The following is a 12,595-nucleotide window of genomic DNA, read 5'->3' on the forward strand; positions in this document are numbered from 1 at the left end:
CTGTCCAGCTGATGGGTGAAGACTGATTCTGTTCGTACAAATGCACACACATCACAAGGGCGTATCGGTAACCCCTGTACATGCCTAAACACATACATTAAGAGACGGGTGGGAGTCCTTGCCTTTTGCAGAGAGGTACCGCAACATTTACAGGTGATGACAGGCCGCCCGAGGGGAGCTTCACTGTGCTCCGGTGTGGGGGTGACTGGGGGTCTGGTGACCCAAGACTGGCCACGTACTGGCGGCAGCTGTTAGGGCTTGGTCACGGTGAACTGACTTTATCATTGCTCGCTTCCAACTCTCCAGAGCACCGCGTGAGGCCACGTGGAACTGCCACCTCTGTGGGTCCAGAGGCTCAGGGATTGGGCCGTCACGTGGTTCAGCCCGGTGAAGAGCTCGGGCCAAACCCCGTCCCCGCTACAGCTACTGGCCAGGAGCAGCCCCCGGTTCCTGCCGGGGAGCGAGAGCCAGCCCATTGCATCTCGTCTCACCACCACAGGCGTTCACCCCAGGGGCCCTGCACTGGTGTGTCTGGGACCATCCAGCAGAAAGGCGGCCGTCCTGACTGTCCGCGGCCCCCCGATCCCCGCCGTGCACACGCGGGTGGTACTCACGGCTCCAGAGCGAGTATGCAAGGCGGCAGTTCAGCCGGCGGTACAGCTGCTTGTTCACGGGCCAGAGGACTAGCGTGCAGAGCTGGATGGAGTTGATGATCAGCCCACTCACCACGAAGACGAAGCCGATGAGGAGGTGCACGACGAACTGGGTCTTCAGGAAGGCAAGCAGGCCCATGGCCACAGCTCAGTAGCGAGTGCAGGGCCCTTCACTGAGAACGGCCGTCCTGCAAAGACGGGGCCGGCGGTCAGGTGGGGCGCCAGGGACCCCAGGGGTGAGGGGCTGCGGGCGGAGGAGGGGTCCACAGTGCTCACGCCAGAGCCCAGATCTGCAGCTACCCCCCACGGGGTCCTCATGCCCTTCCCTCCCGAGAGCGACGTACGTACGGGGCGGACGGGGTAGCTGACACACCGTGCACGCAGGCATCACCCGCAACACGCACACACATGCACACACACACACATTACATACACACCACACAACTTATACACACATGCATAAAAGAAAGGAAGAAAGAAAAGACTAGAAGAAATGCACACAAATATTAATAGTGAGTATCTCTAGGTAAAGGCATGATGGGTAATTTTTCTTTTCTTTTTTTAGCATCTTACTTAAAAGATCAAAACTGCACACTCAATCTCTATAAAAACATTTCAACTACTGTCTTTTAACTCCCAAGCTGCTGTACCCTTTTTTAGCTGAAAGGCTTTTGTTTTGGTCTCTAACGCAGAAGCGGTGACCCCTCGGGACTCAGCCAGCTTCTCCCGCTTCCCTTCAACACTGGTTTCTTGGTTTCAAAGATGAAGCCAGAGGCTCGCATTTCATGGCTGTACTTGTTCCGCGAGCTGCCCTGGAATCTCGTGTGGACAGAAGCAAGCAGACGGCTGTGACGGAGCCCTGGCACTTTCAGAGCCGGCCACGTCACAGCCTGGTGGCTGCTTGCCTCGACCGCGGCTGGGTCCTCCAGAGACGTGCCCCACGCTCTCTGGGATGCGGGTGGAGTGGGCTCCAGAGGCCTCCAGGGTGGCCACGCTGGGCACACCGGGGCACAAGGGCCTGGCTGCTGTGCCAGACATGAGGCCACGTGACTCCAGAGGATGCCCTCCGTCCGCCCTTGGCCCCCGAGTGGCTGCGTGAGGGGCGGGGGTGGCGGATAAGCCAGCAGCCACGTGGGGAGGATGCCCGGGAGGACAGGGAAGGAGCCGAGGCCTGGCGCCAGGTGTGGGAGTCCCCAGGGGAGCCGGCCCCCCAGGCCCGGGCAGGCCTTCTGATGCCCACAGCCCCCGAGAGGCCCCAGACCCCGCCTTCGTGTCCAAAGCTCTGACCCCGAGAGGACGCACGTGCGGCGCTGCACACGCTTCCTGCCACCGCCTCCTAAACTCGCACGAACCCGGGGGACGCCATCACTGTCCCGGGGGACACCGTCACTGCCCCGGGGGACGCCGTCACTGCCCCTGTGTGACAGGCGAGCAAAGGAAGTGCAGAGGCTTTTTGACTTGTTCAGGGCCACGCGGCGCAAAGCAGGAGGGCCGGACTCCAATCCCAGCAGGGAGCCCCGCGTCTGTGCCCCCGTGGGCGGGGACCCCTCTGTAATGCACAGACTCACACATCAGCCAGGCCAGGCCTGGGGCCAGCTGCCTTCTGGGACCAGAGATAACGGCTCTGACCAGACCTGACGCTGCCGCCCGGCATCTGGACCCGCACCTGCCACCCGGCAGGCTCCCTGCACCCCCGGCCCCAGGAGACCAGGCTGTTCCCCACCCCACCATCCTGGGTCAGGCACAATAAACGTGTGGGCCACAATAACCAGGGTCCCCAAAAGCCAGCTCAAAGATCGGCCCATCAGCTGCGATGCTGTTAAAAGCAGGTTCCCCAGGTCCCTGCCAGACCTGCTGGAGAATCAGCTTCACAGAGGCATCACTCACACGTGTGCAGTGTGAGGGCACCTGTCAGACCGCTGCCCGATCAAGACAAAGCAGCTCCATCACCCCCCCGCCCCGTCCACGCCCCCCCAGTCCCTGGCAGCCCCTCTGCGCTTTCTGACACGGGATCAGTCTTCCTTTGCTAGAGGTTCACATAAAGAGGCCCGCATGGGATCTGCAGTCCAGCCTCAGATGGCAGGGCGGTCTCCAGTCTGTCCGCTCACCTGTTCACCTGCCGACGGCAGCAGGTGTGCAACCTCTGTGCGGACACAGGCCTTCCCTCGGGAATCTGTTTAACAAGCACCAGTCCCCGGTCCATCTCCTGAATCTCTGGTCGAGGAAGTCCGTCCCCAGAGGCCCCAGAGAGCCGCACCCCCATCTGGAACGGCCCCTCAGCCCTGCTTGGAGGTGAGCCTGGCCGGGGTTCCTGGCTGCAGTCGGCTGTCCTCCCTGGTTGTCAGTCTGTCCCCAATGCCCAGAGGTGGGTCTGGTGTCCTTGCTCCCTGTGGGCCGTCCTAAGGCACGTCAGCAGCTGCAGGCCAGGCCCCTCCCACCTGCCCCCGCCACGAGAGCACCCAGTGCCCACCATCTGCTTGGACATCGCTGCCTCTCGGCCTACCACCTCTGACCCAGCTGGGCCTGACAGTCTTGGTAACACGTCAGTCACACGTGCTAACTTGGAGGACCTTCAATGACGGTGGGGGAGGGCTGACCAGCCCCCCCACCCCCGCAGAACCCACCCTGCTCCCCAATCAGCCCACACCCTCCCCAGCTCTCCCCCAAGGCTTGCAGACTGGTAAGCAGGAAAGCATCAACTCGGCAGCCCCCAGGAGCACTGGCTCGTGTGCAGCCCCTGAAAACATTAAAAAAAATAATAATAAATATATATATATATCATCAGACAATTCTAAGTTGATTCCTACATTTTGAAACCCACGTTTAAATATGCAAGGGGCATAAATTCTGTCATACTGTGAACTTTTAAACATACAGATCTTCCTTAACTTACAGCGGGATTACATCCCAATAAACCCATCGTAAGTTGAAAATATCTTAAGTTGAAATATATTTAATACACCTAACTTCCCAAACATCAAAGCTGAGCCTCGCCCCCCTTAAACGTGCTCGGTGTAAACTCACATTATCCTACAGTTGGGCAAAATCACCTGACACAAAGCCTATTTTATAGTAAAGTGAGTGTCTCCTGTAACTCATGGAATACTGTAGTGAAAGCGAAAAACAGAGTGGCTCTCTGGGTCCAGCATGGTCGTCAGTGTACTGGTTGTTCACCCTCGTGATGGCGGGGCTGGCGGGGCTGCAGCCACCACTGCCCAGCATCAGAGGGAGCATCCGACCGCATGTTGCCAGCCTGGGAGAAGGTTAAAATTCACAATTTGAGGGCTTCCCTGGTGGCGCAGTGGTTGAGAGTCCGCCTGCCGATGCAGGGGACATGGGTTCGTGCCCCGGTCGGGGAAGATCCCACATGCCGCGGAGCGGCTGGGCCCGTGAGCCATGGCCGCTGAGCCTGCGCGTCCGGAGCCTGTGCTCCGCAACGGGAGAGGCCACAACAGTGAGAGGCCCGCGTACCGCAAAAAAAAAAAAAAAAATTTGTATTTCCATTGTACGTCCTCTACAGGATCTCACTGTAATACAATTTATTATGATTGAGTCTTTTACCAGTCATCTTAACCTAACATTATGTAACAAAAATATGTATGAATATTTAAATTTCATTTTGACATTTCTTGTGCATAGGCTAAATTTAAGTTTAAAAACTTCTCCTGGAATATTTGATGAAAATCCGCTCTTAAGCAGTTCAGCCTATGTCACCTTAGAATCTGGGCATTTGGTTGACCGTAACGCCATGATCACATCTGAGAAATTTAACACTGACGTGAGCATATCACCAAATATCCCATCTGTGTTCCCCAAAAGGGCCTGTGTCACTTCTTTTCATCCAGGCCCCGGTCGAGGGCCGGTGTGGCGTTTGATCGCACGCCCCTGTTCTCCTCTGACCTATACCACACTCACGCTCCCACTCCCACTGGAAGAGCCTGGGACAGCTGTCCCGTAGATACCCCGCAGTCTGACTCTGCTTCCTTGAGACTAATTCACGCTCAGGATGACGCTGGAGGCTCCTGGCTGCACCCACCAGGGGCACTGCCCCTTGTCCCCTTCCTGCCACAGCTTGGGGAAGGCAGTGCCCCTAGGTGTCTGAAGGCAAAAGTTCAGCCTGCTGGGCTCACCCCCCAATCTGATGGGAGACGTTTGAGTTGATATCCACCCCCAACCGCCTCCGACCCCAGTTTCCATCAAGGCCCCCTCCCGCCTAACTCTCACATCCTGAGCGCCAAGTGGGCAGAGCTTGTTCTGACCCATAACCACCGCCCTGTAATGGGTGCTGTAGGGACCCATTACCCCTGCCTGTGTGATGCACTTAACCTCGCGACACAAATGAGATGCCTCAAAACTGCAGCAACACGCAGCTCTTCCACTGACGTTGCTGTAAGCTTCTAGAAGACACGTGATACGTCCTAGAATAAAAGAACGCATCTAAGGTAGAAATTATGAGGCATAATTGGTATCCATCCATCCCCCGACACCCCCAAGGTAACCGCCATTGTTCCATAAAGTTTTATTTTAAAGTAAAAGACATTGGCCCCTTTTCATTAATACTCAGATGCTGTTGCTGGCCAGGAAACCTGAGCCCAAGTCCCGTCCTCAGGTAAGAGTTTAGGTCGTTCCAGAAGCCTGGCACCTGCACAGCCCGGTCCTAAGGGTACTGTGGCCCCGTACAAGCTGCCGGGACCCCACCTTCTCGTGGCAGGGGACGAGGTGCACTCACCCTCCCCAAAGGGGAGACAGAGGGTGGCGCTGCCACTTGGGGACAAGGGGCACAGAACAGAGGCCGGCCGGGGGAGGGGGAGGGGCCGGGCACTCGGCAGAGCCGTGCTGCCCACAGTTCCAGGGCAGGTGAGTAAAGCTCCCAGAGCTGCAACACGACACGCGTCCTCTGAGAGACAGTGACCGGGGCCTCTCGGGAGCTGCCAGAGCTCCGGTGGGGCAGGAAGGGCCGGGAGCCAGACCAGACCCTCCTCCCAGCTCCAGCACTGCCCCCTCCCCCTGCCCCAGAAGCAGGACCCTCGTGGACCTGACACTGTCCCTCCAGGGCTTTTGCTGCTAGTTCTGAGCCAGTTCCCGTGGCCGCGTTGCTCGGGGCTCAGGGTGGTGAAGGGGAGACCTGGGAGCCAGGAGCGCCTGGACCACCTCCCCACTATCCCGCCAAGGGCCCGGCCCGCTGCTGGGCTCTGCCGCCGCCACTGCCAGCCCCGGCCTTGGCACCTCTTGTTATGAGTGAACTGTGTCCCCTCACAAGGGTATGTTGTGGCTGTGTTTGGAAATATGGTCTCAACAAAGGAAATCAAGTTAAACGGGGGCACTGGGTGCGCCCTAATCCAATTGGACCGGCAGCCTTATAAGAGATTAGGACACAGACGTGCACAGGGATGGCCGTGTGAGGACATGGGTGGAGGCGGTCTCTACACGCAGCTTGTTCCTTCACAGCCTCCGACACCCTGGCCTCGGCCTTCCAGCCTCCAGGACACGGAGAATCGATGTCTGTTGTTTAAGCCCGCAGCCTGCGGTGTGTGTCAGGGCCCCGGAACAGAGGAACACAGCTCTTAGAAGTATGCAGGCCTTGTTCCCAGATCCCGTAATTCTGGGCATGCACAGGCCCCTTCCCACGTCCTGCTGCCCAGGAGGCCCGGGGTCTGCCGCAGACCCTGGCCCAGCCTCACCCTGCTCACGTCCCCTGCACCTGCCTCAGGGCCTGCCCCAGATGCCCACAGGGCCGGCACTGGTCCCTCTGTCCCTCTTCCTCAGGAATTAGCCCGGCAGATGGTGTGGTCTTCAGATCTCCTTACCAGGCACACCCCCATCTTTGCCCAAACCCCCATCTTTCCAACAAAGCCTTTCCACAGAAACAGAAGTTGTAGTCGAGGGCCCATCAGAGTGCTTCCTTGCACTCCGGGAAGGTGAATGGCTCTCTCTGCACGTGGAAGACCGCTCTCCCATTTACACACAGGGCCCACGTCAGTCCCTCCAGCCTCTGCCAACGCGGGGTCTAATCTTACAGCTGGGGGAACAGCGCCTGATAGCCTGAAACTGCACCCCAGCCTGAAACATCCAGTGCTGTGGCTCTCCACTGGGCAGAAGCTGGCCAGCTCTGGGGGACGCCACTTCAGCTGACCTGCTGCCCTGCTCCTGAGATCCAGGGAGAAGGCATCACCACTGATAACCACTCTGGGCCAACTACCTCTCGGAGCTGAGGTCAGAGCCCGGGAGCCTCACCCTGCCCCATCCAGGCAGTCTCTCCAGAGCAGGTCTGACCTTGAGCACAGTGGCTGGTGAAGGGAGAAGACATTAAACCTACCAAAAGTGCCTCGTTTTTGATGTTCTAGATAGGAAGTCTGGATTATAGGATTAAAAGAACGGTTTAGTTATATGTGATCCAAATTCAAAGTCCATAATGAAGGAGAACCAAGGCTGTTACCTTCCCTTCTTCCTTCCTTTGTTCCATCCACCCATCCACCCATTCATCCACCCACCCACCTACCCATCCATCCATCCACCTATCTATCCATCCACCCGTCCACCCATCCCATCCATACGTCCACCCATCCATCCACCTTTCTATCCATCCATCCACCCATCCATCCTTCCACCCACCTACCCATCCATCCACCCACCCACCATCCATCCATCCAACCATCCACCTATCTATCCACCCACCCGTCCACCCATCCCATCCATCCGTCCACCCATCCATCCTTCCCCCCACCCACCCATCCATCCACCCATCTACCCATCCATCCACCCATCGATCCACCCATCTACCCACCCACCCACCCATCCATCCACCTATCCATCCATCCGCCCACCCATCCATCTGTCCCATATTTGAGTGCCTATGTGTGCAGTAAGCAGAGCAGACATGGTCTGCTATGAGGCAGCAGAACAGAAAGGCCACGCTGGCTGGCTGCATGGGGGGCAAACTGGGGGCAAGCCCTAGGTTTTTGTTTTGCGTGTGAATAGTTCTGTTGTTTCCGAGTCAGGAAACACCAGAGAAAAAGTCTATGAACAAGACTGACTGTTGGAAACAAGGGACAGTAGAGAGAGAACATTATCTCTAATATTTTTAAAGTATCTTAAGATAATTTAGGTGGCAACGTCTACTGTTCAGAACATAGCCAAGAATGGGAATAAACCCCCACCGCTTTCTGGGCAGCCAGTCCGGGTATCAGGGACGCAGACACGTCACCCACAGGGACTCCTTAGCTCCTAGATGGGCTCCTCCTCACTCTTGCTGTCAACACAGCTGGGACATGTGGGACTGGGTGGTCTCCTGGCCCACGGCCAAGCCGAAGTGCCAGATGAGAAAAGAGGGGGCGGCAGGCGCTGGAGGCAGGCATCCCGCTGACGGCAGCACGAGGGCAGAGGCAAGCCCGCGACCGGAGACAGCACCACCTGGAGGGCATCCGGGGCTGGGGCAGCTCGCAGGCCCAGCGGCCCCACGATGGCATCACGAATGAGAACATAATGCAGCAATTGTTGTCCACCCTGACCGCGCCCCCGCGCAAGGGGGGCTGCGCCACTCACCACAGTACTGATGGCGGCCGAGGGGCAGAGAAGGATTTTCATGAGTCTAACAAAAGTTTTAGATTAGACCAACACAATCCTGTTTTTGAGGTTTAAAGGGGTTGGTTTCAGTTCTTGGGTAAATTCACTTACAGGGACCACCTTGTCTTTCAATAAGGCTGAAAAATATGACATTTCTTGGCTAATAATCATGCGTTGCTGGTCCAACCTCACGAGCCTGAAGACTGAAAAGGAGGAGTAAAATCACCCCTGCTCGCAGCTGGTGGGTCCGTGCCGTGTAGACCCCAAAGAGCCCACCGCGACCAAAGTGCCCCTGCGAACAGTAAGGGCCGACAGTAACGTTGAAAGGGACGAAACGAATACAACGTCAGAAGTCAACATGTTCAACAACTAGTTCTACCTGAAGCAATCAGGAGGCACTAAGACAACAGGGAAGTTTATTTCTTTCTGACTTAACAGACCCAGGTCGCTGGCCCCAGATGGTTATTTGGGACAATGGAGCAACCTAGGAAGCCATGCACTGAAGAGGCAGCCTGGCAGCTCCGCCCACCGTGGTCATCTGCGGCCCAGGCTGCCAGGAGCCCTGCCATCTTCAATGCATGGCTTCCTGCGTTGCTCCATTGTTCCTCTCTAGCAGGTAGAAAGGGGTAAAATTGGAAGTCCAGGACTAGGGATTTCCTCTAAAGCAAGAGGGGTGCAAACTCACAATCCAAGCCCTTGGTGACCAGAGCGATGAGGACACAGAGCCCCGCTGTATGTCCAGGCCACCAGGGAGTGTGGCCCAGTGGGCACACCTCCACGTGAACACACAAAAACAGAAGACACAGTGGAGAAGACCCTGTGTACATTTGCAATAAAAAAGACAAAATACCTAATCACGAACTTCAGAAGGAATAAACAGGTTTATATGGGTAAACCTTGGAATATCCAGAAAGAGACAAAAGCAGAACTAAACAAATGGGAAAACACTGTGCGGCAGGGGGCGACACTGCCCCCTGCACTCACGCCCTGGTAAAGCAGCACTGTTCTCCCCATCGAGATGTGGGGTCGGCTTCCCAGCCCCGGAACGCAGGCTGGCGACAGGGCTCAGCCCTAAACAGACTGGGGCGGGCCTTGCATCACACGACTGACTCCCGAGCCTGGGCCTTCAGAGCCCTTGCAGCTTCCAGCGCACCCTCCAGGCGCCAGAGGAGGAAACTCGGGCCAGCCAGCTGGAAGGTGGGCCCACATGGAGCAGAAATGGACCCACGGCCCCAGGCAGGCTGCCAGCTGACCGCAGCCTTGCAAATGACCCCAGGTGAGACGAGCAGAAAGCCACCCTGCTGAGCCCAGCCCAAAGTGCTGACCCACAGCTGTGAGCTAAGAAAACAGTGGTTGTTTTCAATCACAACCTTTTGAGGTAGTTTTTCAGATAGCAATACATAAATACTACACAAGCCATTCTTTCTAAGTTCATTTATAAATGTAACTGAATCCTAATTAAAATACCAACAGGTCCCCCATCCCTCAGCCCTGGAGCTAGAAATGCTGATTCTGCAGTCCACATGGAGAAACAAACAGGAAAGAAAACCAAGACAACCATGAAAAAGAACCAGGGAACAGCCTGCAAGATACGATCACATACAACGAAGCCTCTGCTATTAAGAGTGTGGACCTCGCCTCCTGGAGTCCCTGGGCACCTAGAGCGGTAAGCCTGCAGCCGCTGGTGGGAGACTTGGAAGCCGTGTGGCCTGAGCGTTGCTGCAGGCTGAGCAGACGGCACAGGACACGTCCCACATGCCTGGCTTTCCTTCGCACTTGCCTTTAGGCAGGCTTGTATTTCTACTGTATGCGCAATAAATAGGATACAGTTGGGACTTCCCTGGCAGTCCAGCGGTTAAGACTGCACCTTCCAACGCAGCGGGTGCGGGTTTGGTCGAGCTAAGATCCCACATGCCGTGCGGCCAAAAAAAAGCAAAACAAAACAAAACATAAAACAGAAGCAATATTGTAACAAATTCAATAAAGATGTTAAAAATGGTCCACATCAAAAAAAAATCTTAAAAAAAAATAGGATACAATTAACTTAAAACCATCACTGGGTTCATGAAACTCTTTTGGCATTCCGTATCTCTCAACCAAGGGGTAAGGAAGGTATCATGAAAGGATGTACCAAACGGCCCCTCCAGGCCTCCGTGACAACCGCCCCTCATGAGAGAGCTCGGCCATGGCAGCAGCGCTCATCCTTGGGCCCTGGGAGGCGACCCCCAGCCCCAGATCTAAGCCATAAAGGTAACCCTGTCCCCAGTTGGAGCGGCTGCCCCAGGGATGGCCCAGTTCCAGGCAGTGGGGCCTTCAGGGGCTCCCAGGAAGGCGTCTGCTTTCCTGGACCAGAGACAGGCCCCGCCCACCATGCTGCCCCTCTGCTCCTGGCCCTCCTTGAGTGAGTAAGGGGCATCCATGGTAGCCACGTCAGGAGCACGAAGGGACAAGCAAGGGGAGAAAGGACCCACGCTGTGGGCGGCGGCCTTGGCGAGCAGCCGGCAGCTGCCACAGCAAGAGGCAGAGGGGGCACGAGTCTCGGGTATTTCAACCACCACTTCTGTTACCTGCGGCCCAGACCCCCGCCCGCGCACCCTCACCGTTGCTGGCACTGTCACGCACGCAGGTCTCGCACATAACACACGATGCTCCGGCAAAGCTGGCTAAAGGGATGCCGCGTGTTTACCGCGTTCACGTGCGACACCAGCAGTGTGACTCCTGAAGCTCTTGCCTTTCACGTGTCATTACGAGCTGCCTCAACGACCAGTTTCCTGAAAGACCAACGTTACAGGAGAGCCAATGTAGCACGTTACCTGACAGTCTCATCTAAGACTCTGAAAACCCTGTCAAACTCCGGACAGGCCAGTGCCGTTGGCTGCAGAGGGGCTGTGCAGGCTGGCGGGGGAGGGCTCCCGACTCAGGACAAAGGAAACCGCCCATATTTCCGGGTCCCATCGGAGACACCTGGGGCATTGCTGCAGCTAGCGAAGGCCGGACAGATAACTGGCTGCCCAGGCTGAAGGGCGGGGGCCACGCGCAGCCAGCACTGTCCTGACCGCGGGCTGCTGGAGGAGCCTGATGGATCAAAGGGTCCCCAGGCCCCCGGGCCCCCTCCAAAGGAGGCCGAAGCTCCCCGCCAGGCTAGGAGAAGGGCCTGGGAACTACAGACTGAGGACAAGGGTGGGGAAGTGCTGTCATGTCCCTAGGGGGCTTTCCACTGTGGAAACGGTGCCCCAGGCAAGAAGAGAGGGGCGGCTGGGTGAGGAGGGGGGCTGGGGCAGAAGCTCAGGGACAGACGGCCACGGGCCACGGTGAGGTGAGAAGGCATGAGAGGGACCTCCGGGCCCCACCTACCCCACCTACCAGAGCTCCAGAATCCTCCGTCTTTCTGAGGTTGTTCTGATGGTTTTACTGGCCCGAGCAGTGGTGAGGTTTGCGGTGCAGGGTGGGAGGGACGTGAAGAGCTCCCAGGCCTGATGACTGCACAGTAGGCCTGTGACAAGCCTCTAGGCCTGAGGACACAGCGGGCACCCCTCACACCAAGGTGGCTGCCTGGCCTGTACGCACACGTGTGCACGTGCACACATAAAACAGGCACAGCTAACTTGCCTCGGATGTAACTTTGTGACAATGATCTGCCCTTTATAATAAAGACGTTTTACTCTTAGAGAAACAGATGGGAGTTTGCTTTATAATTATTCAGTAAATTGGTTGTTAATGCACTTTTCTACATGTACAATATATTTCACAATTTAAAAAGTTACATCGAGGGCTTCCCTGGTGGCGCAGTGGTTGAGAGTCCGTCTGCCGATGCAGGGGACACGGGTTCGTGCCTTGGTCCGGGAGGATCCCACATGCCGCGGAGCGGCTGGGCCCGTGAGCCATGGCCGCTGAGCCTGCGCGTCCGGAGCCTGTGCTCCGCAACGGGAGAGGCCACAACAGTGAGAGGCCCGCGTACCGCAAAAAAAAAAAAAAAAAAAAGTTACATCGAGTCCTGGTGTTCCCTTAGGAATGCAGAGGGCTTGTCACTCCCAGCCTGCAACAAGATAAAGCCAGACAAACTGCAAGTTCATGACTTTTCTTGACCCCATCAGAGATGTGAGGTCACAGGACAAGCAATTAACAAAAAATGTGGGGTGAGGTGGGCACCTGCAGGGGGCGGAACTGAGCCCCGGGGTTCCCGGGGACAGACCCAGGAGGAGCTGGTCAAAGGAGGCCACGCAGCTGGGGAGGGCGTGAGGGGTCCCAGAGCTGCCAGTGCGGAGGGAGTCTCCCCTCCCGCAGGCTTCTTCTCCATGACTCCCAACCAGCATGCCTGAGAGAGTCTGGGAAAAGCTTCTCCTACACAAACTCTAGAGTCTATAGGTAATTGACAGTGC

The 12,595-nt window shown here is 56.8% G+C and overlaps 1 protein-coding gene across 5 annotated transcripts in view; it reads right to left on the reverse strand.

Moving 5' to 3' along the window:
• The window catches only part of AGPAT3 (1-acylglycerol-3-phosphate O-acyltransferase 3), a 113,046-nt gene that overhangs the window by 42,012 nt on the left and 58,439 nt on the right, over nucleotides 1–12,595 (reverse strand). For 4 of the 5 annotated variants that reach the window (XM_089910131.1, XM_022597128.2, XM_089910129.1 and 1 more), the window contains exon 3: nucleotides 615–841. In XM_089910131.1, the coding sequence (XP_089766257.1) occupies nucleotides 615–792 (178 nt within the window). In that variant the 5' untranslated portion in view covers nucleotides 793–841. Of the gene's footprint in view, nucleotides 1–614; nucleotides 842–1,303; nucleotides 1,366–12,595 lie in introns of those variants that run through there. The other variant, XM_022597129.3, reaches the window with a different exon arrangement.

The sequence above is a fragment of the Delphinapterus leucas genome, chromosome 4, assembly GCF_059928025.1.
Source record: "Delphinapterus leucas isolate spDelLeu-1000000601 "Yukka" chromosome 4, BTC_Dleu_Yukka2, whole genome shotgun sequence".
Classification (NCBI taxonomy): Eukaryota; Metazoa; Chordata; class Mammalia; order Artiodactyla; family Monodontidae; genus Delphinapterus; species Delphinapterus leucas.